Raw genomic sequence first — 25,966 nt, 5'->3', positions numbered from 1 at the left:
ACCAGCAGCAATGAAACAAGTGGTCAATAGTTTCCAAAACTTAATTTATTAATCATTAAAACATAATAATACAATCTTACATTTTATAGTCAACCTTTGCTAATACATATTAATAACAATAAATAATATCAAATATTTCTGGAATGACACAGAGACAATGTGTTTATCAAAAAGTCAATAACATAATAACATTAGCTGAATACAGTTGAAACACAGTGACTGCGGTGCCTGTCGTGACTACAAGTGAACTTATTTCCTGCTGGGCTGGAAAGAACCAATTTACTAGGTTTTTTGGTGCTAATTCCACCCAGCTCTTGTGTTACTATCTTTAGGAATCAGGAAACATTAAAGTTGTTGACTAAAACAGCTCCATTGTTTCTTTTTTCCAGATTATCTGGGATTCCCAGTTCAGGTTCCTGTGGGCTGTGCTACAACGGGGCGTGATCTCCATTGAGTTGGACAGCCATATCAAGAAAATAAACTATGAAACCAAAGTGGGAGGGTTAAATATCCACTTATTTAGATTCTCCTATTGCCCAGTATGTATCAACTGCCCCGCGTCTTCAGCTAGTTGCTCACCGAGATTTATAAATCCTCCTTAAACTTCTCCACCTCTGAGAAAACAGCAAAAATGTGCACTTATTTTTTTGAAGGTAAAAGGTTATATAAAAATATCCTTGCTACCCAGAACCCCAAGAAGTAGCTGCACTGGAGATCCAGTAGAAGTTGCCAGCGATGGAATCTTACAGTTACGAGGACAGACGGGGTTGGCTGGGAGGAGGCAGTAGTGAGAGAAGCAGTTAACATTTCCGATGGGTACCTTCATCAAAACCCAGCACGATCAATCTGAAACATTGACACTGTTTCTCTTCCCACAGATGCAGCCTAACCTGCTGAGTATTTTCCAGCATTTTCTGATTCTGCTCCAGATTTCCAGCATCCACAGCCTTCGTTTAGACTTTCACCGGCTAGGTTGTGTTTGTTTTTTTTCCCTCCTCAGGGTGGAAGAGACAGGTGGTTGGGATTTGTTGGACGGATGAACATTTATCAGGGTTATGGACAGGATGGTGAGGACTATTTCCCTGAGCTGCGGCCTTTATCACCAGGTCATTGGTTTAGGGCAAGGAGGCATAGAGAGGACCTTGAAGATGAATATAGAACAGTACGGGATAGGAACAATGTTGTGCTGAGCCTAATAAATATATAGCCAAATGGTCAACTAAACTAATCCCTCCTGCCTACACAGTTTTCATATCCCTCCATTCTCACTTGCTTTCAGGTGCCTATCTATACATTTTTTAAACATCCCTAATGTATCTGGCTATACCAGCACCCCAAGCAGTGCATTCCAAGCACCCACCTCATCCTGTGTAAAAAAAACTTGCCTCTAACAACTCGTTTAAAATTATCCCCTCTCGCCTTAAACACAGTTCAACCTTGGGAAAAGATGCTGTCTGACTACTCTTGAAGAAAACCTTTGCCACCTGCAGGGTGGTTGAATTCTGGAGCACACCAACTGAGGGGAGATGAAGGCAGAGATGCCCTCAAAGTTTAGATAAACACCTGAAACAGCAAGCTGATAACTGGAAAATGGACTACTTGGGTACTTGATGCCTAGCAGACTGGTGGGCTGAATGGCCTCTTTCTAGGTTGTACACTCAAATGTGAATTGAGGTCTCTATTGAAACATAGAAAGCATCAACGTCCAGCCTGCAAGATACAATCACATACAAAACTCCCAGCATAATCATGAAGTGGGTCCTGTAACCTGTTGGAAAGGTCTTTGAGTTTAGTGTTTGACTCATCAGTCAAGTACTCAGACATCAAAGGAGGAGCTGAAGGAGCCTAGACATTCCTCTCAGCATGCTGAACACCATCTGGGAATGCTCCATGCTCCTGCCTGTCACCAGTAGGAGGCAAGGTTGATCAAAATCTTCAGAGCCATGGAGAAGCAGGGTATTTGTCCAATGGTGTAGGCCAGTGACCTGGTGGGAGCCTTCAGGGCGAACAGGTAGGCCACACTGTGGACCGCCCTGGCCAGGAAGAAAATGCGGAAGTGGATCCTCGCAATGGATGGGCTGGGTTCCAACAGGCAGTACATGACACCCAGGAAAAGGAACGGGTAGATGCACTCCATGTCATTACGGTGAGCTCTGTGGGAATTACAAATGGGTGAGTTAGTCATCAGAGAGGTTAGGGTACTTGTTCCAAGGCCCTGGCAAGAAGGGAATGTGTCAGTATGAATTAAACCATAAGATCATAAGATATAGCAGCAAATTAGGCCATTCAGCCCTTCAAGTTTGCTGATTTATCATGGATGATTTATATTCTCTATCAACCCCATTCTCCTGTCTTCTCCCCATAAACTTCAACCAAGAACCTATCAACTTCTGCTTTAAATATACCTTATGATGGCCTCCACAGCCACCTGTGGCAATTAATTTAACAGATTCACAACCATATTTCATTTCATTTTCATTTGGAAAGAGGTGAAATCATCGGACAAAGTCAGTATGGACTTGTGAAAGGAAAGTCATGTCTGACGAATCTAATAGAATTTTTTGAAGATGCAACTAGTAGAGTGGATAGGGGAGAGCCAGTGGATGTGGTATATTTAGATTTTCAAAAGGCTTTTGACAAGGTCCCACACAGGAGATTAGTGTGCAAACTTAAAGCACACAGTATTCGGGGTATGGTATTGACGTGGATAGAGAATTGGTTGGCAGACAGGAAGCAAAGAGTGGGAGTAAACGGGACCTTTTCAGAATGGCAGGCAGTGACTAGTGGGGTACCGCAAGGCTCAGTGCTGGGACCCCAGTTGTTTACAATATATATTAATGATTTAGACGAGGGAATTAAATGCAGCATCTCCAAGTTTGTGGATGACAAGAAGCTGGGCGGTGGTGTTAGCTGTGAGGAGGATGCTAAAAGGATGCAGGGTGACTTGGATAGGTTAGTTGAGTGGGCAAATTCTTGGCAGATGCAATTTAATGTGGATAAATGTGAAGTTATCCACTTTGGTTGCAAGAACAGGAAAACAGATTATTATCTGAACGGTGGCCGATTAGGAAAAGGGGAGATGCAACGAGACCTGGGTGTCATTGTACACCAGTTATTGAAGGTGGGCATACAGGTACAGCAGGTGGTGAAAAAGGCAAATGGTATGTTGGCATTCATAGCAAAAGGATTTGAGTACAGGAGCAGGGAGGTTCTGCTGCAGTTGTACAAGGCCTTGGTGAGACCGCACCTAGGATATTGTGTGCAGTTTTGGTCCCCTAATCTGAGGAAAGACATTCTTGCCATAGAGGGAGTACAGAGAAGGTTCACCAGATTGATTCCTGGGATGTCAGGACTTTCATATGAAGAAAGACTGGATCGACTAGGCTTATACTCACTGGAATTTAGAAGATTGAGGGGGGATCTTATTGAAACGTATAAAATTCTAAAGCGATTGGACAGGCTAGATGCAGGAAGATTGTTTCCGATGTTGGGGAAGTCCAGAACAAGGGGTCACAGTTTAAGGATAAAGGGGAAGCCTTTTAGGACCGAGATGAGGAAAAACTTCTTCACACAGAGAGTGGTGAAACTGTGGAATTCTCTGCCACAGGAAACAGTTGAGGCCGGTTCATTGGCTATATTTAAGAGGAAGTTAGATATGGCCCTTGTGGCTAAAGGGATCAGGGGGTATGGAGAGAAAGCAGGTACAGGGTTTTGAGTTGGATGATCAGCCATGATCATACTGAATGGCGGTGCAGGCTCGAAGGGTCTGCACCTATTTTCTATGTTTCTATGTTTCTATATGGCTAAAAATCTCCTGCTAATATCTGGTTTTAAAAAGATGTTGTATTCTGAGGCTGTGCCTCTGGTCCTGGACTCTTGCACTATAGGAAACTTTTCTCCACATGCACTCTACATAGGCCTTTCAATATTTGACAAGCTTTTCAACACTATTCTCCTGTCTTCTCCCAGTATCCATTAACCCAGTTTCTAAGCAAGAACCTGTCAATGTCTGCCTTAAATACACTCAACAATTTCGCCTTCATAGCCTTCTGCAGCAAAGAATTCCACAGATTCACCACCATCTGGTTGAAGAATTTCCTCATCTCCCTTTATTTTGATACTGTGCCATCAGATCCTAGTCTCTTGCACCAAAGGAAAAACGCCCTCTATGGATTCGATGAAGGTTCTTAGCTGTCAATTCCTTTCCATAGATGCTCCCTGATTAGTTGAGTTCCTCCAGCACTTTGCTCAGGATTTTCAGCATCTGCAAAACCTCCAATGTTCATCCTCTCCCTGTCCAGTTCTATTTCAAACCTTGAGATTCCAGTAGGATTCAATGACACACCCCACCCTCCCCTACTCTTTCTGATCTCTATGAAGCACAGGTCCAGAGACATCAAAAGCTCCACAGTCCACAACTTCTGATACAACTGAAGTTATATAAGACATTGCTGAGGCCTAATTTGGAGTACTGTGTGAAGTTTTGGACATCTACCTATAGGAAAGATGTAAATAAGATTGATAGAGTACAGCAAAATTTTCCAATGAGGAACTGAGTTATAAGAAAAAAATTGAATAGGTTAGAACTTTATTTCCCGTAACGTAGAACAGTGAGGGGAGATCTGACCGAGGTTTACAAAATTATGAGGGGTATAGACAGGGTAAATGCAAGCAGGCTTTTTTCACTGAAGTTGGGTGGGATCATGAGTTAAGGGTGAAAGGTGAAATATTTAAGGGGAAGATCACACTCCCGACCCTCTGAACTTACTTGCTCAGAGGGTCGTGGGAGTCTGGAATGAGCTGCCAACACAAGTTGTGGAAGCACTTTCGATTTCAACATTTATGAAATGTTTGGATAGGTACATTGATGGTAGGGGTGTGGGTCAATGTGAGCATGCATTTAAAGTGGTTCAGTGTAGACTAAATGGGCTGAAGGTCCTGTTTCTCTGCTGTAGTTTTCCATGACTCTATATCTGGGAATGAAAAGTTTAAAGTATTACTCTAGTCTCGGGTGAAACACAGCAGAACACAAGGTCGGAAGTGTGTGGACACATCCTGCCACTGTGTTCATTAGTTCCCCTGGGGAACACTGGAATAACGCCATTAGCATTGCCCTTGAACTGCTGGGTGACAGCTGAACTAGTTCTGGAGCTATGTAGAGGCCCAAGCTGGCAAACTTCAAAGCAGTGTCAGAGCATTAAGCACACTACCACGGCCACCACGCCCTCGCACCTCACCTCCGACAGCGCTCCACGTTTGCATCGGTCCGGCAGAACTTCAAGCCTCCGTGTCTCAAGGAGTCTTCGGGATTGGCAAAAGCCTGCGGGAGAGAGTGGGGATAATTCGGTCAGATATGAGGCTGTGCCCTTCCAAAGGTAACTGACCCCTCTCTCCTCTCCACTTCTGGAGGTCAACACAGTTGGAGCAGTGCTGAGATCCAGGAATCAAGTCACAGCGAGGACACCGAGTGGACAGTTTCAACAAACATTAACCGCAAATAACAGTAACCACCCAGTTGAAGTGTTCATTAATGTGCATGATACGGGCATTTTCAGGCAACGCACTTGTCAAGAAACAGCATACATTGTTTGAATGCAGTTCCTATGAGGTACAAAGGAAACACCTAATTGTGAAATTGAGATCTTTGGGACAGACACAATTTAACATGGAAGGTTTGTTAGGAGGTCACCCCTATTGTAATATATATAAACGTGTATTTGACTTTCTGAAAAGCATTAGAGTTTTTCATATTATTTCAATTTTTAGGTGGAATTTAGTGGGTATACCTCCTGTCTCTTTTCTGGCTCAGTACATGGGGGTAATGCACCTTATGTTGGTCTCCCTCCCACCATAAAAATTTACAGCAAGAACAACCCATTTCAGGGGTGGGTGCACTTCCTTGCAAGAGGGGCAGCAGTGTGGGAGGGCCGCACCGCAGGAGAAGTACTGAATGAGTGTTACTGTGAGAGGGGCAGACCGAAGAAGTGCCACAGAGAGGGCAGTACTGAGGGATAGCCACTGGGAGAGGGGTTACCATTGGTGCGCTGCTCTGTAACAGGGGCAGTACTGAGGGTACATCATCCTGTGGGAGAGGCAGTACTGAGGGTACATCACCCTATGGGAGGGGCATTACTGAGGGTACGTCACCCTGTGGGAGAGGCAGTTCTATGGGCACACCGCCCTGTGGGAGAGGCAGTTCTGAGGGTAGGCCGCCCTTTGGCAGGAGCAATATTGAGGGTATGACGTTCCAAAGTTTGGTGTAACTGTGACGCCGTCCGCAAGACGTTCGTACAGTCTCCCCATGTAGGGTTGTCTGGGTGCCCTGATTTCCTCGCACAATCCAGTGCGTAGCGGTTAGTAAATTGCCCTGCGATTAGGCTGGTGTTATATCACTGGGATGCTGGCTGGTGTGGTTCGTTGGGCTGGAAGAGCCTGTTCTATATGTTTCTCTAAATCAAATAAGACAAATAATTAGAAAGTAAGTCAGCGTCGAACCAGTGACCAGGGCCCAGCACCGGCCAAGACACTGAGGAATCTGTTCTGTCCTAGTACGGCTCACCGAGAGACCCACCTAACAGGAGGCAACACTGACGATGGAGGTCTCTCTCAGCTGGGTGCTGCCCCTGACGATGGATGCCCGGCGCTCTTGCCTGGGGCACGAACTTACGAATTTCTGACGTGCAGGAACTAAAGGGTTAGCAATTCGTGCCCGAGCGCCCATGGAGAGAGATGTTCTGGGACTGCTAGGCACCACGGGAGTTAAATTGTAGCTTAGATGAGGCTGGGGATATTTCAATTCAGGAACAAATGCGATTTTGCAGATGCCTGAAATCCAAAGTAACGCACACAAAATGCTGGAGGAACTCAGCAGTTCAGGCGGCGTCCATGGATATGAATAAACTGTCTATGTTTTGGGCTGAGTCCCCTCATCAGGATGGGAAAGGGAGAGGGATGATGCATCACTGACATGCTGGATCTAAGGGGCTAGAAATTCGGCCGTGCTAGGCAGCACTCGGTGCACACCTCAGTTCTCGCCTAGCCGCCTGCACCGGAAATTAGATCCTAGCAAAATCACCGGGACCAGAACGTTTAACCACTCATGACTGACACCAGGGATAATATTTAGGCGCGAAAACATTCCCGTTACAAAGAGTTATTACCTTTTTGCGAAGCCTGAGCTGCCCCGTGAGTATCGCCACGGCGAACATCTTCAGGAGCAGGAGCACGGAGTAGAAAACGTAAGAACAAAAGGCTTCATTCTGCAAGTTCAGAATCATCTTGGCTGAAGATTGCTGTAGTGGCTCTGCCTCCAGGGACATCTTCTTCCATATTTATAACTGTAGTAGAGGAAGAGGGTGGGTGTTAACGCTGAATGATGAAAAACCTGCTAACCTGCTGGGACTTGTGTAAGAGATCGGATCTGGGCGGATATGACAAAGTATTAGTGCTAAGCCGGGAGAAGAACAGAAGGTACAATTTCTCTACCCTCCGGCACCAACTGAAGCAAGACATTATTATTCAGAGCGGAAGTTTCAAATGGATGGTTGCAACAAATCTTGTTGCTGCAACGGCTGTGACGTAGCAGCTTGCTTCATTAGATAATCACAGATCTCACGTCTGAATGTAATTGCTGTTCTTTCTCCAACACTCTACAATTTTCACTGAAACCGTATCCAAATCTGATTCTCCAGAATCGCACTATACTCTCTCCTCGCTGCTAACCAGAGCAATAACTTGACTCAACTTTAGTCGCCCCATCATTGAACTGTTCCCAAACTGAAGGACTCAGTTTCAGGGACTCCTCATCTCATGTTCTCGATATTTATTGCTTTTATAATTAATCATTGATTCGATTGTGTTTCTTAGTATTAACAGTGAATGTCCAAAATAAAAATGAATCTCAGGGTTGTATAAGGTGACATATGTGTAGTTTGGTAATAAATTTACTTTGAACTTTGAACAGTCTCTTCTTAATGAATTCACCGTGAAAGCTCTGGTTCAAGCAACACACACAAAATGCTGAAGGAACCCAGCAGGCCAGGCAGCATCTATGGAAAAAAAGTACAGTTAATGCTTTGGGTCGAACATCAACTGTACTTTTTTCCACAGACGCTGCCTGGCCTGCTGAGTCCCTCCAGCACTTTGTGTGTGTTGCTCGAATTTCCAGCATCTGCAGAATTTCTCCTGTTTAAGATCTGGTTGGAAATGTGACTCTATCGAAATGCAAATGTTTAGAAGGATATGGTACTAGCTCAGATACGCAGCTTGGTAAGCAAGGATCAGATGGGCCAAATGGCCTATTCCCATGCTGTATAACTCCATGAATATGACTCTATGAACTTTCCCCTTAACTCTGAAAATCAAGATTATGTGTGGCTGATGGCCTGCATAGACTCGACAACATGCAGGATTGAAAGATTGAAAGAGGCTTCAGAAGGTTGTAGACTCAGTCAACTTCGTCAAAGTTCAAGGTAACTTTATTAGCAAAGTATGTATTTGTCAGCATATACTACCTTGAGATTTATTTTCTTGTAGGCATTCACAGTAGAACAAAGACCAAGGAATTGATTGTAGACTTCAGGAGAGGGAAACAAGAGGTCCATGAGGCAGACCTCATTGAAGGATCATAGGTGGAGAGCATCAGTAAATTTAAATTCCTGAATGCCACTATCTCAGTGGACCAGTCCAGGACCCATCATATTAATGTAGTTGCAAAGAACATACAACAGTGCCTCTACTTCCTTTGAATGCTGTGGAGGTTTGGCATGACATCAAAAACCTTGACAAACTTTTATTAATGTGTGGTGGAAAGTGCATTGATTGGCTGCATTATGGCCTGATTTGGTAACCCAAATGCCTTTGAATGAAAAATCCTACAAAAGCTAGTGGCTATGGCCCAGTATATAATGGGTAAAGCCCTCCCAACCATTGAGCACATCTACATAAAATCTGTCGTAGGAAAGCAGCATCCATCAAAGATCCTCACCACCCAGGCCAAGCTCTTTCCTCATTGCTGCCATCAGGTCAAAGGTACAAGTGCCTCAGGACTAACATCAACAGGTTCAAAAACAGTTACCACCCCTCATCCATCAGGCTCTTGAACAAAAGAGTTAAATTACACTTATCTATTATATGTTCCCACAACTGATTATCTCACTTTAAAGACTCCATATCTTGTTATTTCATGCTCTTGTTAATTTTTCCTGTTTACTTATAGATGTGTTTCAACAGTTTGTTGACTTCCATGCTTTTAAAATGTCATTCATCTTGTTTACATTTACTGTTTTATAGAGTTGCTGAGTATACCAGCTGGAAAATGAATCTCAGGGTTGTATGTAGTGACGTGTATGTACTCTGATAATACAGAACATAGAACATAGAATAGTACAGCACGTTACAGGCCCTTTGGCCCACAATGTTGTGCTGACCCTCAAACCCTGCCTCCCATATAACGCCCCACCTTAAATTCCTCCATATACCTATCTAGTAATCTCTTAAACTTCACCAGTGTATCTGCCTCCACTACTGACTCAGGCAGTGCATTCCACGCACCAACCACTCTCTGAGTGAAAAACCTTCCTCTAGTATCCCCCTTGAACTTCCCTCCCATTACCTTAAAGCCATGTCCTCTTGTACTGAGCAGTGGTGACCTGGGGAAGAGGCGCTGGCTGTCCACTCTGTCTATTCCTCTTAATATCTTGTCTCCTCTCATCCTCCTTCTCTCCAAAGAGTAAAGCCCTAGCTCCCTTAATCTCTGATCATAATCCATACTCTCTAAACCAGGCAGCATCCTGGTAAATCTCCTCTGTACCCTTTCCAATGCTTCCACATCCTTCCTATAGTGAAGCGACCAGAACTGGACACAGTACTCTAAGTGTGGCCTAACTAGAGTTTTATAGAGCTGCATCATTACATCGCGACTCTTAAACTCTATCCCTCGACTTATGAAAGCTAACACCCCATAAGCTTTCTTAACTACCCTATCTACCTGTGAGGCATGTGCCCCCAGATCCCTCTGCTCCTCCACACTACCAAGTATCCTGCCATTTACTTTGTACTCTGCCTTGGAGTTTGTCCTTCCAAAGTGTACCACCTCACACTTCTCTGGGTTGAACTCCGCCTGCCACTTCTCAGCCCACTTCTGCATCCTATCAATGTCTCTCTGCAATCTTCGACAATCCTCTACACTATCTACAACACCACCAACCTTTGTGTCGTCTGCAAACTTGCCAACCCATCCTTCTACCCCCACATCCAGGTTGTTAATAAAAATCACAAAAAGTAGAGGTCCCAGAACAGATCCTTGTGGGACACCACTAGTCACAACCCTCCAATCTGAATGTACTCCCTCCGCCATGACCCCCTGCCTTCTGCAGGCAAGCCAATTCTGAATCCACCTGGCCAAACCTCCCTGGATCCCATGCCTTCTGAGTTTCTGACCTTCTGACTATATTTTACTTTGAACTTTGCTACCATCAGACCCACACTCAATGATTCAGGAACAGCTTCTCCTCCATCATCAGATTTCTGGATAGTCCCTGAACAGCTGAGCATTATTTCATTATCCCCTCTTTTTGTGCTATGTATTTATTGTTGGGATTTGTAGTAATTTTATGTCTTTGCATTACACTGCAACTTTCATGCCACCTACGTCAATGGTAATTAACCTGATCTGACTTTGACAGAATCTCATTGGATGGCAATATTGGTCCACAACTGCTCTTTCTACCTTACAGAGAGGAAGAAATCATCCACGCCCTGTGTATTTTCCCATTCTCCTGATCCTGGATTAAAAAGAGGAATGATTGCAGAATGCATGCACTAACTTCTGTTGAAAGATGAGTGTATATGTTCAAGGGTGTAACTTCAGGCTCTGAGAAACAAGTGCGTGAACAAGTCAGGGCCCAACACCACTCTGGCTTCACCAGAGTCTCTTTGCTGAATATAGCTGTTTTGTCTAGAGAGGGAGAGCTTGCTTCTCATTTCCCAAATGTTAACACCTGACAACATTCTCAGCACTCTCTCCAGCCCAGTGCAAATGGTAATTTATGTGTATTTCTCCAAATGTGTCGAATTTCTGTGGGAATTGAGAATTCTGTGGGAATGGAGGAAGAACAAAATGGAGATTAGAGTAAGTGGGTGATTGATGGTCAGTGGGTTCAGTGGGACAAAGGGTCTACTATGCTATGTGAGTCCTTTAACAACGCCACCAAAGAGCTTGGGAGCCATCAGGCTGAAAACAGAACCACAAGAGATTCTGGAGATGCTGGAAATCCAGAGTAACACACACAACGTGCTGGCAAAACTCAGCAGGTCAGGAAAAAGCTATGGAAATGAAAGAACGGTCGACATTTTGGGTCAAGACTCTTCATCAGGACTAGAAAGGAAGATGCCAGAATAAGAAGGTGGGAGGGTATGGAAGGAGTACAAGCTAGAAGGTGATAGGTGAAGCTAGTTGGGTGGGGGAGGGGCGATGATGTAAGAAGCTGAAAGTTCAAGGTACGTTTATTATCAAAGTACGTATGCAGTATACAACCCCAAGATTTGTCTTCCCCACAGACAGCCACGAAACAAAAAAAAAAACATGGAACCTGTTCAATGAAAAACATCAAGACCACCCCCCCCCGCGCAAAAACACATGCAAATAGCAGCGCGCAAAATGAGCAAATACCAGAGAATATGAAACATAGTATTGAAAGAGTCCAGGGATAATTCATTTCAGCAGTGAGGTCACCCTGTTTCAAAGTTGCCACAGAGAAAGGAGCGACCAGAAACACTTCATAATGTGAACTATAGTCCAACCCACCAACTGCAGGCCCAGAACTTCAGTACTATCCTCCAAAAGCATAGAGAGAGAGAGAGAGAGAGACTTCAGTACTATCCTCCAAAAGCATAGAGAGAGAGAGAGAGAGAGAGAGAGAGAGAGAGAGAGAGAGAGAGAGAGAGAGAGAGAGAGAGAGAGACCATTCGAATGCAGAGGTTTTCTTCTGGCAGCAGTGAGCAAGAGGCTGGGAAACTGCACTGAACTGTCTCTCGCCTGAATGCATTCAATCTTGCTTGACACTTTACTCAGCAAGATTGGTGAGAAATAGAGTCAACCATGGACTTTTCAAGCTTCTTGGCCTTGAGGCCGCTCACCTCCCAGAACCCTCTCGGAGACAGTAAATTGCCAGATTGCTGAATTGGCCCAAAACTAGACCATCAAATGGTGGATTAGTGGCTCCAATAGTACAGAACCACAGTGAAAAGAATAGAAATCATAAAAGAGGTTAAAAGTGGTAGTTTCATAAAATGTCACACTTGGTATCTTTGTTCGGTTGGGCCATCTCCTTCTGGAGGAGACCGCTGCGAGATGATGGGTAGACAGGTTAGAGAAGAAAGAGTCTCATAGGAGAGGAGAGTGGACTATGGGGAAAGGGGAGGGGGCACTAGGAAGAGGTGATGGACAGGTAAGGAGAAGAGATAAGAGTGCAGAAGTGAAGAACAGAGAGGGGGAGGGGGAAATTACCGGAAGCTGGACCCACATATTCCAGCATTTGTAGTCACGTGTGTCTCCTTAGATTAGGCATCCTGATGAATGGCAGGGCAGAGTGAAAAGCATAAATGGCTCACTCTTACTCCAACTTCTTACATGTCCCATCACTAATTGCCCTTGAGAAGGTGGGGGTTAGTGGCCTCTTTGTTTCCTGCTGATAAAGGTGCTGTTGGGATGGGAGTTCCAGGACTTATACTCAATGACACTGAAGGGTGGGTGACTTATTTTCAAGTCAGCATGGTCTGTGCCTTGGAGGGGAATGTACAGGTAGTGATGGTCCCAAGTACCTTTAGGTACTTGCTGGTTGTGATCACAGATTCGGAAGATGCTGGATGCTGGAATGAATGAATATTTGGGGTGGTCAACAGCATACAAATCGAACGGGCTGGTTTGTCCTGCTTCATGTCAAGCTCTTTCAGGAAGGTAGGGCCACTCTCTCCTCAACTGCAATACAAATAACCATATAACCATACAACAATTACAGCGCAGAAACAGGCCATCTTGGCCCTTCCAGTCCGTGCTGAATGCTTACTCTCACCTAGTCCCACCAACCTGCACTCAGCCCATAACCCTCCATTCCTTTCCTGTCCATATACCTATCCAATTTTACTTTAAATGACAATATCGAACCTGTTTCCCTGTAACTTAGGTGCTGAAACCCAGGTAACATTCTGGTAAATCTTCTCTGTACTCTCTATTTTGTTGACATTTTTCCTATAATTTGGTGACCAGAACTGTACACAATACTCCAAATTTGGCCTCGTACAATTTCAACATTACATCCCAACTCCTATTCTCAATGCCCTGATTTATAAAGGTCAGCATAACAAAAGCTTTCTTCACCACCCTATCCACATGAGATTCCACCGTCAGGGAACTATACACCATTATTCCTAGGTCACTCTGTTCTACTGCATTCTTCAATACCCTACCATTTACCATTTACCATTTCCTATTGTGATTGTAGCACCAAAATGTAGCACCTCACACTTATCAACATTAAGCTCCATCTGCCATCTTTCAGCCCACTCTTCCAACTGGCCTAAATCTCTCTGCAAGCTTTGAAAACCTACTTCATTATCCACAACACCACCTACCTTAGTATTATCTGCATACTTACTAATCCAATTTACCACCCCATCATTCAGATCATTAATGTATATGCCAAACAGCTTTGGACCCAGTAGAGATTCCTGAGGCACACCACTAGTCACCAGCCTCCAACTTGACAAACAGTTATCCACCACTACTCTCTGGCATCTCCCATCCAGCCACTGTTGAATCCATTTTACTATTTCAATATTAATACCTAATGATTGAACCTTCCTAACTAACCTTCCATGTGGAACCTTGTCAAAGGCCTTACTGAAGACAATATAGACTACATCCACTGCTTTACCCTCATCAACTTTCCTTGTAACCTCTTCAAAAAATTCAATAAAAATTGTCAAGCATGACCTTGCACGCACAAATCCATGTTGACTGTTCCTGTTCAGACCCTGTCTATCCAGATAATTATATATATCATCTCTAAGAATACTTTCCATTAATTTACCCACCACTGATGTCAAACTTACAGGCCTATAATTGATAGGTTTATGCTTAGAACCCTTTTTAAACAATGGAACAACATGAGCAATATGCCAATCCTCCGGCACCATCCCCGTTTCTAATGACATTTGAAATATTTCTGTCAGAGCCCCTGCTATTTCTACACTAACTTCCCTCGAGGTCCTAGGGAATATCCTGTCAGGACTCAGAGGTTAATCCACTTTTATATTCCTTAAAAGCGCCAGTACTTCTGCCTCTTTAATTGTCATAGTTTCCATAACTTCCCTACTTGTTTCCCTTACCTTACACAATTCAACAACTGTCTCCTTAGTGAATACCAAAGAAAAGAAATTGTTCAAAATCTCCCCCCATCTCTTTCGGCTCCACACATAGCTGTCCACTCTGATTCTCTAAGGGACCAATTTTATCCCTCACTATCCTTTTGCTATTAATGTAACTGTAGAAACCCTTTGGATTTATTTTCACCTTACTTGCCAAAGCAAACTCATATCTTCTTTTAGCTAGGTTTTTATCTTCTAATTTCTTTCTTAAGATTCTTTTTACATTTTTTATATTCCTTGAGCACCTCATTTACTCCATGCTGCCTATATTTATTGTAGATCTCTCTCTGTTTCTGAACCAAGTTTCCAATATCCCTTGAAAACCTTGGCGCTCTCAAACTTTTAACCTTTCCTTTCAACCTAACAGGAAGATGAAGATTCTGTACCCTCAAAATTTCACCCATAAGTGACTTCCATTTCTCTATTACATCCTTCCCATAAAACAAATTATCCCAATCCACTCTTTCTAAATCCTTTGGCATCCTTTCTCCAATCAAAAATCTCAACCCTGGGTCCAGTCCTATCCTTCTCCATAATTATATTGAAAACTAATGGCATTGTGATCACTGAACCCGAAGTGCTCCCCTACACATACCTCTGTCACCTGACCTATCTCATTCCCTAACAAGAGATCCAACATTGCCCCTTCTCTAGTCGGTACCTCTATGTATTGCTGCAAAAAACTATCCTGCACACATTTTACAAACTCCAAACCATCCAGCCCTTTTACAGTATGGGCTTCCCAGTCTATGTGTGGAAAATTAAAATCTCCCACAATCACAACCCTGTGCTCACTACAAATACCTGCTATCTCCTTACAAATTTCCTCCTCCAATTCTCGCTCCCCATTAGGTGGTCTATAATACACCCCTATAAGTGTTACTACACCTTTCCCATTCCTCAATTCCACCCAAATACGTAACATTACCTTAAATTGCAGACAATTTGTGCAGAAATAATTACAAAGAAAAATGTAGGAAGTTAGTGCTACATACACAACATGCTGGAGAATCTCAGCAGGTCAGGCACATCTATGGAGAGGAATAACCAGCTGACGTTTGCAGTTCTGATTGTCACAACCAGGGATCACTTAAAAAAAGGTTTTGTCGGTTAGCATGTGGAATGTATTCCCTCAGTGTCACTTCATGAACCTGCATTGTCCTTGGTTTGGTTTCCTTTCTTGTCTAATCATTTGTCTTTGCACCAGCTCTGGTTTTTCATTTTAGTTTGCATTTGGGATCATTACAATTGTAAACTCTTTGTTCAATTTTATTTATTCAATTTGGGATAATTTGATTAGTATGGTACTGTCTGTGCCTGTAATTCCTATATGCTCCAGGGTGCATTTCAGGTGGACATGCCAATCCCTCTTTGCTGGGATGTTGTAGTTCCCTGTGGGATGAAACTCAGACCGAGTCCTTGTGTGTATCCTCAGTGATTTCTGTCCGTCAAGATCACGTATAGTTTGGCTGAGCTTTTGTTAGGTTTTCTAGTAATACTAATTTATGTAATAAATCCTTAGTATTGTTTGACTTGCCAAAATCTGTGATTATTGCACTTGAATTTGCAAGTGTTCCTCACACTGATAGAGGGTGCCAGTCCAAAACGTTGACTGTTTATCCTCTCTGTAGATGCCACCTGACCTGCTGAATTCCTGCAGCATTTTGTGTGAGAATCTCTTGTGTTTATGAGGTAGCGCTCATAGGTCCATGGACAATTTGGATGGTAGAACGGTGGAAATTGTTTCTGAATTGTTAACAATAGTAACACTCCCAGAGATTGGGGAAAACAGTGATGATAACACCATTGAATGTGCAGGATACTCAGGGGAAGGGAGTATGTTGTTCTTACTAGTTTTCCTATACCTGACTCCAGACTGATCAGCTCACAATGCAGAATACCCGGGTTGGTTGCATCATGGCCTTTTTGGAAAATCAAATGCCCTTGAATCGAAAAGCCTAGAAAAAGTGGTGGATACGGCCAAGTCCATAAAAAGAAAAGCCATCCCCACCATTGCTGCAAGTAATCTATGAGAAGCGCTGGCACAAGAAAGACCCACACCATGCTCTCTTCTCATTGCTATAATCAGGAAGCAGGTACAGGAACTTTAGTTCCCACAAGGTTCATCAACAGATATCACCCACAACCACCAGGCTCCTGAGCCAGTTTGGAAAACTTCACTCACCTCAACACTGGACTCACTTACAAGGAGGACACTGCAATTCACGTTCTCAGTATTATCCCCAATACTGTGCAAAAGTCTTAGACACATACTGTATATATAGCTAGGGTGCCTAAGACTTTTGCACAGTATTGTAGTAATTATATGTATTGCACTGTACTGTTGCTGCAAATAAAAAAAACATTGTGGACTGATAGTGGGAGGGGGCAGGAAGAGGGAAATCATGGTGGCAAAAAGGGGAAGGGAGGTGGGAGGGAACAGCAAGCACCAGAGCGACATTCTGTAATAATCAGTAATTGTTTGGAATGAAATGACCTTGCCTGGTGTCTCAGGGGCTGGTTGTATCTGCACCCGTTCCACCCCATGCCCGGGCACCTCCTTCTCTGCCACCGATCCCCTGCCCCGCCTGTGGGACTCCACCCTCACCAGATCCTGCAGATGTACAAACCCGCCGTCCGCTTCACATTGACAAACACAGAACTGTACAAAATTCAGAAACAAATATATATCTAGGGTGCCTAAGATTTTCGTACAGTTCTGTAGTTGTCAACGTTGAGTGGGGAGTGAATTTGTAAATCTGGCAGGAGCAGACAATTCATTTACCTATAATAATAATTATTATTAGAGCTACATAGATAAATAGGTAGATTGTTGTTAATTACTATTATTTGATATTCTTTGTATTTGCATAATTTGTCTTTTACACGTTGCTTGTTTGTAAGGCTCAATGCTTCTGTTGTACGTCTTTGATCTACTGTGAATGCCTGCAAGAAAATGAATCTCAGGGTGGTATCTGGTGATATATAGGTACTTTGATAATACATTTACTTTGAACTCAGTGTCATCAGCTAAAGTTGTCTGCGGTGTTCTTTAGAATTGCATAAAGGATGTGCTTAATATCCTTCTTTGAATGAATCAGCCGTGGTCAGTTACGTCACTGGTAGTAACTGTGTGGCGGAGACATCTGTCAGGGAAAACCCGAGTCTCAGACCTTCCTGTTGAGTTGCTTCGCGCAGGCGACGTTGTGCCAACCGGGAAGTTACCAGCTGGAGAAAAGTGTGTGTGCAGCACAAAACCCAGAGGCTGGTGTATGCAAAGCAGCAGCTCCAAGGTGGGGTTTGAAGGAAGGGTTGTATTTGCATGATCGCGTTTACAGCCAACGCAACCTCAGGACGTGCTGGGGCAGGTCGCAAGTGTAGTCAAACAACCCACCTACCTCTGCACAAGATCCCACACCGCCTGTCTCTGCCTGTGGCGCCGCTTTCGCTGTTAGTCAGCGCCTGAGGAACTTTGCGCCCGTCTCTGCATTCGGGAAGGATTTCAGGTTCACGCAGATGGAGTGAACCGAAGTCGGGGTTCTCTGAGAGTCGGACTCCGACAATCACTGACCTGCCTTGCGCAGCCCTCTCGTGTAGACTGTCCGAAGTAACCACCGTGTCTGTCCCGCTGCTGACGAGAGCTGACCTTCCTGAGTCGAGCTGCTCAATCCTAACGCTACCCGGCAGCGGACCGCCATGGACTTGTCCCTGATTGCACTTCTCCTTGCATTCACATTGTGTTTTGCAGTCTTTTCCTTCACTTTCTTCTGTAGAATATCGTAACTTGTTGCCTGTACTGACGTAATTGCTGAAGTATTTTCCCCGCCCCCTCCACCAGTAACAGACTAATGGACGTTAACTAAGCATCTCAACACTCTTTAAAGTAAATATTTTTAAGTTAGAAATACAGCAAGCCTTCTCGCCTAACGAGCCGGTGCTGTCCAAGTAACTCATTAACTAACAATTAAATATTTGGAATGTGAGACCATAAGACATAGGAGCAGAATTAGGTAGGCCATCTGGCCCATGGAGTCTGCTCCACCACTCAATCATAGCTGAGCCTTTTTTTTGCTCCACCTCAACCCCAGTTCCCGGCCTCCTCGTAACCTTTGATGCCATGTCCAATCAAGAACCTATCAATCTCTGCCTTAAATACACTCAACCTGGCCTCCGCAGCTGTGTGTGGCAACAAATTCCACAAATTCACCACCCTTTGGCTAAAGAAATTTCTCAGCACCTCTGTTTTGAAAGGACACCCCCCCCCCCATCCTGAGGCTGTGCCCTCTTGTCCTAGACTCTCCCACCATGGGGAACATCCTTTCCACATCTACTCTGTCTAGGCCTTCCAACATTTGAAAGGTTTCAATGAGATCCCCCCTCATCCTTCTCAATTCCGGCGAGTAGAGACCCAGAGCCATCAAGCATTTCTCGTATGCTAACCCTTTCATTCCTGGAATCATCCTTGTGAATCTCATCTGGACCCTCTCCAATGCCAGCACATCTTTTCTAAGATGAGGAGCCCAAAAGTGTTCACAAAACTCGGTAGTTATCTCTTCAGCGGTTTGAATGGGACACGACAGCACAAGCACGTGGAGGTCGGCCAGTGAGAACAGCGGGAAGAGTTTAAAAAGAAGACAGATTTACAGAGCGGGCGACAGAGTAGGAAGGCTTTGGCTCAACGGGGCTTAGGCAATAAGGGTCGAGGCGAGGTAGGTTATCTGTTTAGAATACAGACAGAAAGTATGTGTGTGAGGCCAGCTTTCTGTGCTCGGTGTCAGATGTGAGAGGTTCTGGAGACTCCCAGCCTCCCGGATGGCCGCATCTGCACCAGTTATGTCGAGCAGCAGCTCCTTAGGGGCCACGTTAGGGAACTGGAGATGCAGCTCGATGACCTTCATCTGGTCAGGGAGAGTGAGGAGATAATAGAGAGGAGCTAAAGGCAGGTAGTCACTCCGGGGTCTGGGGAGACAAATAAGTGGGTAACAGTCAGGAGAGGGAAGGGCAAGAATCAGATGCTAGAGAGTATCCCAGTGGCTGCCCCCTCCTGTTTGAGTACTGTTGGGGGAGATGACCTACCTGCAGGAAGCAACTGCGGTCGCACCTCTGGCACAGAGTCTGGCCCTGTGGCTCAGAAGGGTAGGGAAAGGAGGAGGATGGCAGCCATGATAGGGAACTCTATAGTTAGGGGGTCAGACAGGTGATTCTGTGGATGCAGGAAAGAGGCGCGGATGGTAGTTTGCCTCAAAGGTGCCAGGGTCCGGGATGTTTCCAATCACATCCACAATATCCTGAAGTGGGAAGGTGAACAGCCAGAGGTCATGGCACATATGAGAGGTGATTGATAAGTTCATGGCCTAAGGTAGAAGGAGACCATTTTAGAAAACCTAGCACATTTATTTTTCAACATAGTCCCCTCCTACATGTACACACTTAGTCCAGCGGTCGTGGAGCATACGAATCCCTTCTTTGGAGAAGTGGTCCACAGCAGGGGTGATTTATAAGTTCATTGCCTAAGGTAGAAGGAGGTGAGTTATACAGCTCTCGTTACATGCACATGCAGTTCAACTCTTTGAGTGAAAATGCAGAAAGTTTGAAATTAAAAACTCATCTCCTTCTACCTTAGGACACGAACTTATCAATCACCCCATGCTGTGGACCACTTCGAGAGGTCCAAGACGCTGACTTCTAAAAAGAAGGGATCCTTATGCTCTACGACTGCTGGACTAAGTGTGTAAATGTAGAAAAAATAAATGTGCAAGATTTTCTAAAATTGATTCTTTCTACCTTAGGCCATGAACTTATCAATCACCTCTTATATTGCTACCAATGACATAGGTAGGAAAAGGAAGGAGGTTCTGAAAACAGACTACAGGGTGGTATGAAGGAAGTTGAGAAACAGGATTCAAAGGTAGTAATCTCAGGATTACTGCCTGTGCCACATGACAGTAAGTACTGTATAGGAATAGAATGAGGTGGAGGATAAATGTGTGGCCGAGGGATTGGAGCAGGGGGCAGGGTTTTGGATTTCTGGTTCATTGGGACCTCTTCTGGAGCAGTAGTGACCTGTACAAAAAGGACGGGTTGCACTTATATCTGAAGGGGACCAGTATCCTGGTGGGGAGGTTTGGAAAGGCTACTGGGGAGAGTTTAAACTAGAATTACTGAGGGGTGGGAACCAAACAGAAGTGACCGAGGAAAGGGAGGTTGGCTTACAAATACAGAAAGCTTGGAGACAGTGCGAAAGGGAGGATAGGCAGGTGATAGAGAAGAGATGCGCTCAGACTGATGGTTTGAGATGTGTCTATTTTAATGCAAGTGTCATGGTCCTGTCTGGCAATTCCCCATTACCTCTTTAATTGGGCCCTAACACCCTTGCCTGATTTCCAATCATTCCCAGTTCAGCAAATTACACACAATTGCTTTCCAGTAACTGCAGGACAAAAGCCCTGTGATCACAACAAGGAGCTGCCAGCTCGTTGGTTGACTCTGGTGTGAGTAACCTTGTTTCCTGGTTCACAGGACTGCCAATTCTAAGTCTAGCATTGCTCCTGGATACCGATTCCACGCTCGCTATGTCGATAATGCCTCCCGACTCTGCCTCCGCACCCGTGTTCTGCACTTGGGTTCGTCCACTGCCATGTTTGTGTAACAGCGTGAGGAGTAAAAGTGGATGAGCTTAGAGTGTGGATCAGTACTTGGACCTATGATGTTGTGGCCATTACAGAGACTTGGATGGTGCAGGGGCAAGAATGGCTACTTCAAGTGCCAGGCTTTAGATGTTTCAGAAAGGACAGGGAGAGGGGCAAAAGAGCTGCGGGTGTGTCACTGCTGATCAGAGATAGTGTCACAACTGCAGAAAAAGAGGAAGTCATGGAGGCATTGTCTACTGAGACTCTGTGGTGAAAGTTAGGAATAGGAAGGGGTCAATAACTCTACTGGGTGTTTTTTATAAACCACCCAATAGTAACAGGGACATCGAGGAGCAGATAGGGAGACAGATTCTGGAAAGTTGTAATAATAACAGGGTTGTTGTGGTGGGAGATTTTAATTTCCCAAATATCTATTGGCATCTCCCTAGAGTGAGGGAAATAGATGGGATAGAGTTTGTTAGGTGTGTTCAGGAAGGTTTCCTGACACAATATGTAGATAAGCCTACAAGAGGAGAGGCTGTATTTGATCTGGTATTGGGAAATGAACCTGGTCAGGTGTCAGGTGTCTCAGTGGGAGAGCATTTTGGAGATAGTGATCACAATTCTATCTCCTTTACCATCGCATTGGAAAGGGATAGGAACAGACAAGTTAGGGAAATGTTTAATTGGAGTAACGGGAAATATGAGGCTATCAGGCAGGAACTTAGAAGCATAAATTGGAAACAGATGTGCTCAGGAACACGTATAGAAGAAATGTGGCAAATGTTCAGGGGATATTTGCATGAGGTTCTGCATAGATAGGTTCCAATGAGACGGGGAAAGGATGGTAGGATACAAGAACAGTGGTGTACAAAGGGTGATGTAAATCTAGTCAAGAAGAGAAGAGCTTATGAAAGGTTCAAAAAACTATTTTATGATAGAGATCTGGAAGATTATATGGCTAGCAGGAAAAAGCTTAAGACTGAAATTAGGAGAGTGACAATGAGCCATGAGAAGGCCTTGGTGGACAGGATTAAGGAAAACCCCAAAGCATTCTACAAGGATGTGAAGAGCAAGAGGATAAGGTGTGAAAGAATATGACCAATCATGTGTGACAGTGGAAAAGTGTGTATGGAACTGGAGGAGATGGCAGAGGTACTTAATGAATACTTTGTTTCAGTATTCACTACAGAAAAGGTTCTTGGTGATTGTAGGGATGACTTGCAGCGGACTGAAAAGCTTGAGCATGTAGATATTAAGGAAGAGAATGTGCTGCAGCTTTTGGACAGAAATCAAGTTGGATGAGTCACAGGGACTGGAGAGGTTGTACCCCAGGCTATTGTGGGAAGTGAGGGAGGAGATTGCGGAGGCTTTGGCAATGATCTTTGCATCAACAATGAGGATGAAAGTGGTTCTGGAGGATTGGAGGGTTGCGGATGTTGTTCCCTTATTCAAGAAAGGGAGTAGAGATAGCCCAGGAAATTATAAACCAGTGATTTTTTGAGGATGTAAACAAGTTGATGAGGGCAGAGCCATAGTTGTACTGTATATAGATTTTAGCAAGGCATTTGATAAGGTACCCCATGCAAGGCTTATTGAGAAAGTAAGGAGGCATGGGATCCAAGGGGACATTGCTTTGTGGATCCAGAACTGGCTTACCCACAGAAGGCAAAGAGTGGTTGTAGACAGGTCATATTCTGCATGGAGGTCGGTGACCAATGGTGTGCCTCAGGGATCTGTTCTGGGACCCCTACTGTTTGTGATTTTTATGAATGACCTGGATGAGGAAGTGGAGGGATGGGTTAGTAAATTTGCTGATGACACAAAGGTTGGGGGTGTTGTGGATAGTGTGGAAAGCTCTCAGAGGTTACAGTGGAACAGTGATAGGATGCAAAACAGGGCTGAGAAATGGCAGATGGAGTTCAATCCAGGTAAGTGTGAAGTGGTTCAATTTGGTAGGTCAAATATGATGGTAGAATATAGTATTAATGGCAAGTCTCTTGGCTGTGTGGAAGATCAGAGGGATCTTGGGGTCCGAGTCCATAGGACAATCAAAGCTGCTATGCAGGTTGACCCTGTGGTTAAGAAGGCATACGGAGTATTGGCCTTCAGAATTGTGGCATTGAGTTTAAGAGCCGAGAGGTAATGTTGCAGCTATATAGGACCCTGGTCAGACCCCACTTGGAGTACTGTGCTCAGTTCTGGTCACCTCACTACAGGAAGGATATGGAAACCATAGAAAGAGTGCAGAGGAAGTTGGAAGCCCAGGCTAACAAGAGGGATGCCAGTAGACTATGGCAGGGTCTAAATGAGATCACTGGGTGCAAAGAAAAGGCTGGGAATATCAATAACTGTAGTGCTTCCCTTCCTGATGAACTTAATGTATTCTACGCAAGATTCAAACAGAAGAGGAGCGTCCCGCCCCCTCTGGATGAACTGGACCTGGTGGCATCGAGATTCATCGTCACCGAGGAAGACGTTAGAAGAGCCTTCCTGAAGATAAATCCAAGGAAGGCGACGGGCCCAGATGGCGTCCTGGGACGGGTTCTCTGGGCCTGTGCAAGTGAGCTAGCTGGAGTGTTTACTGACATCTTCAACTGCTCCCTGCTTCAGTCTAAGATTCCCTCATGTTTTAAGAAGGCAACGATAATCCCGGTGCTGAAGAAAAGCAAGGTGGCATGCCTGAATGACTACCAACCTGTGGCTATGACATCAATTGCTATGAAGTGCTTCAAGCGATTGGTTATGGCACACATCAACCGTAACCTACCGGTCAACCTCGATGCTTTGCAATTCACCTACAGGAGCAACAGGTCAATGGCAGATGCCATCTCTCTGGCACTACATTCCTCCTTAGAATACCTGGAGAATAAAGACGCATACGTAAGGCTCCTTTTCATCGACTACAGCTCTGCCTTTAATACCATCATTTCAAATAAACTGATTCCTAATCTCCGGAACCTGGGTCTTAGCACTCAGATCTGCAGCTGGATCTTCAACTTCCTCACAGACAGAACCCAGGCTGTAAAAATAGGGGACAAGCTCTCCTCTACAATCACTCTGAGCACTGGTGCCCCACAAGGCTGTGTACTCAGCCCCCTGCTGTACTCACTGTACACCCATGATTGTGTAGCCAAGTTTCCATCGGACTCAATATATAAGTTTGCTGATGACACCATAATTGTAGGCCGCATCTTGGGTAATGATGAGTCTGAGTACAGAGAGGAAATTAAGAACCTGGTGACATGGTGCAAAGACGTTAACCTATCTCTCAACGTCAGCAAGACAAAGGAATTGGTTGTTGACTTCAGAAGGAGTAACGGACCGCATGACCCCATCTACATCGGTGGTGCACAGGTGGAACAGGTCAAAAGCTTTAAGTTCCTCATGGTGAATATCACAAGTGACCTGACTTGGTCTAACCAAGCAGAGTCCACTGGCAAGAAGGCCCACCAGCACCTTTACTTCCTGAGAAAGCTGAGGAAATTTGGCCTGTCCCCTAAAACCCTCACTAATTTTTATAGGTGCACCGTAGAAAGCATTCTTCTAGGGTGCATCACAACCTGGTATGGAAGTTGTCCTGTCCAAGACCGGAAGAAGCTGAAGAAGACAGTGAACCTAGCCCAGCACATCATACAAACCAATCTTCCATCCATGGACTCACTTTACACCACACGCTGTCGGAGCAGTGCTGCCAGGATAATCAAGGTTAGGTCCCACCCAGCCAACACACTTTTTGCCCCACTTCCCTCCGGGAGAAGGTTCAGGAACATGAAGATACGTACGGCCAGATTTGGGAACAGCTTCTTTCCAACTGTGATAAGACTGCTGAACAGATCCTGACCCGGATCTGGGCCGTACCTTCCAAATATCCGGACCTGACTTACACTACCTTACTTTCCCTTTTCTATTTTCTAATTATGATTTATAATTTAAATTTTTATTATATTTACTTCGATTTGTACTTCAGGGAGCGCAAAGCGCAGAAACAAATATCGCTGTGATGATTGTACACTCTAGTATCAATTGTTTGGTGACAATAAAGTATTTGGTTTTTTTTGTATTTTTGAGGAGATTTATAAGGATGTTGCCTGGATTGGGGAGCATGCCTTATGAGAATAGGTTGAGTGAACTCAGCCTTGGTGTGGTGGAGGATGAGAGGTGACCTGATAGAGGTGTACAAGGTAATAAGAGGCATTGATCATATGGATAGTCAGAGGCTTTTTCCCCAGGGCTGTCTAGCATGAGAGGGCATAGTTTTAAGGTGTTTGGAAGTAGGTACAGAGGAGATGTCAGGGGTAAGTTTTTTACGCAGAGTGGTGAGTGTGTGGAATGGGCTGCTGGCGGCGGTGGTGGGGGCGGAAATGATAGGGTCTTTTAAGAGACTCCTGGATGGATACATGGAGTTTTGAAAAATAAAGGACTATCTGTAAACCTAGGTAGTTCTGCACAGCTTTGTGGGCCGAAGGGCCTGTATTGTGCTGTAGGCTTTCTATGTTTCTATACTCAAGGTGAGGCCTCACCAGTGCCTTACAAAGCCACAGCATCATTTCCTTCCTCTTGTCGACCATGTTTAAGAGACACTGCAAGGCAGTGTAATAGAACATGGATACAGGCCATTCAGCCTAGCTAGTCCATGCCCAACCAGCATGTCCCAATTTCCCTTAATTGACCCATATTCTACAAGCCCCACCCCCAAGTACCTATCCAAGTGTTTCTTAAATGACACGACTGCACCTGCCTTTCCCACTTCCTCTGAGAACCTGTTGGAATTCTTTGAGGAGATTACAAGTAGGATAGATAAAGGGGATGCAGTGGATGTTGTATATTTGGACTTTCAGAAGCCTTTGACAAGGTGCCACACATGAGTCTGCTCACCAAGTTAAGGGCGCATGGTATTACAGGCAAAT

At 44.6% G+C, this 25,966-nt stretch overlaps 1 protein-coding gene across 1 annotated transcript; it reads right to left on the bottom strand.

Moving 5' to 3' along the window:
- Positions 1–27: 27 nt before the first annotated feature.
- Positions 28–18,170, bottom strand: LOC140719638 (prostaglandin E synthase-like). The gene is made up of 4 exons (XM_073034391.1): positions 17,999–18,170; positions 7,161–7,337; positions 5,238–5,320; positions 28–2,153 (listed from the first exon to the last, which is right to left on the bottom strand). Exons 2-4 carry the CDS (start codon positions 7,317–7,319, stop codon positions 1,904–1,906), a joined length of 492 nt encoding a protein of 163 aa, XP_072890492.1. The 5' UTR covers positions 7,320–7,337; positions 17,999–18,170; the 3' UTR covers positions 28–1,903.
- Positions 18,171–25,966: the final 7,796 nt, after the last annotated feature.

Source organism: Hemitrygon akajei, chromosome 2 (assembly GCF_048418815.1).
Source record: "Hemitrygon akajei chromosome 2, sHemAka1.3, whole genome shotgun sequence".
Classification (NCBI taxonomy): Eukaryota; Metazoa; Chordata; class Chondrichthyes; order Myliobatiformes; family Dasyatidae; genus Hemitrygon; species Hemitrygon akajei.
Note: the sequence above shows the minus strand (reverse complement) of the source record. Positions and strands in the feature narration are given on the sequence as shown.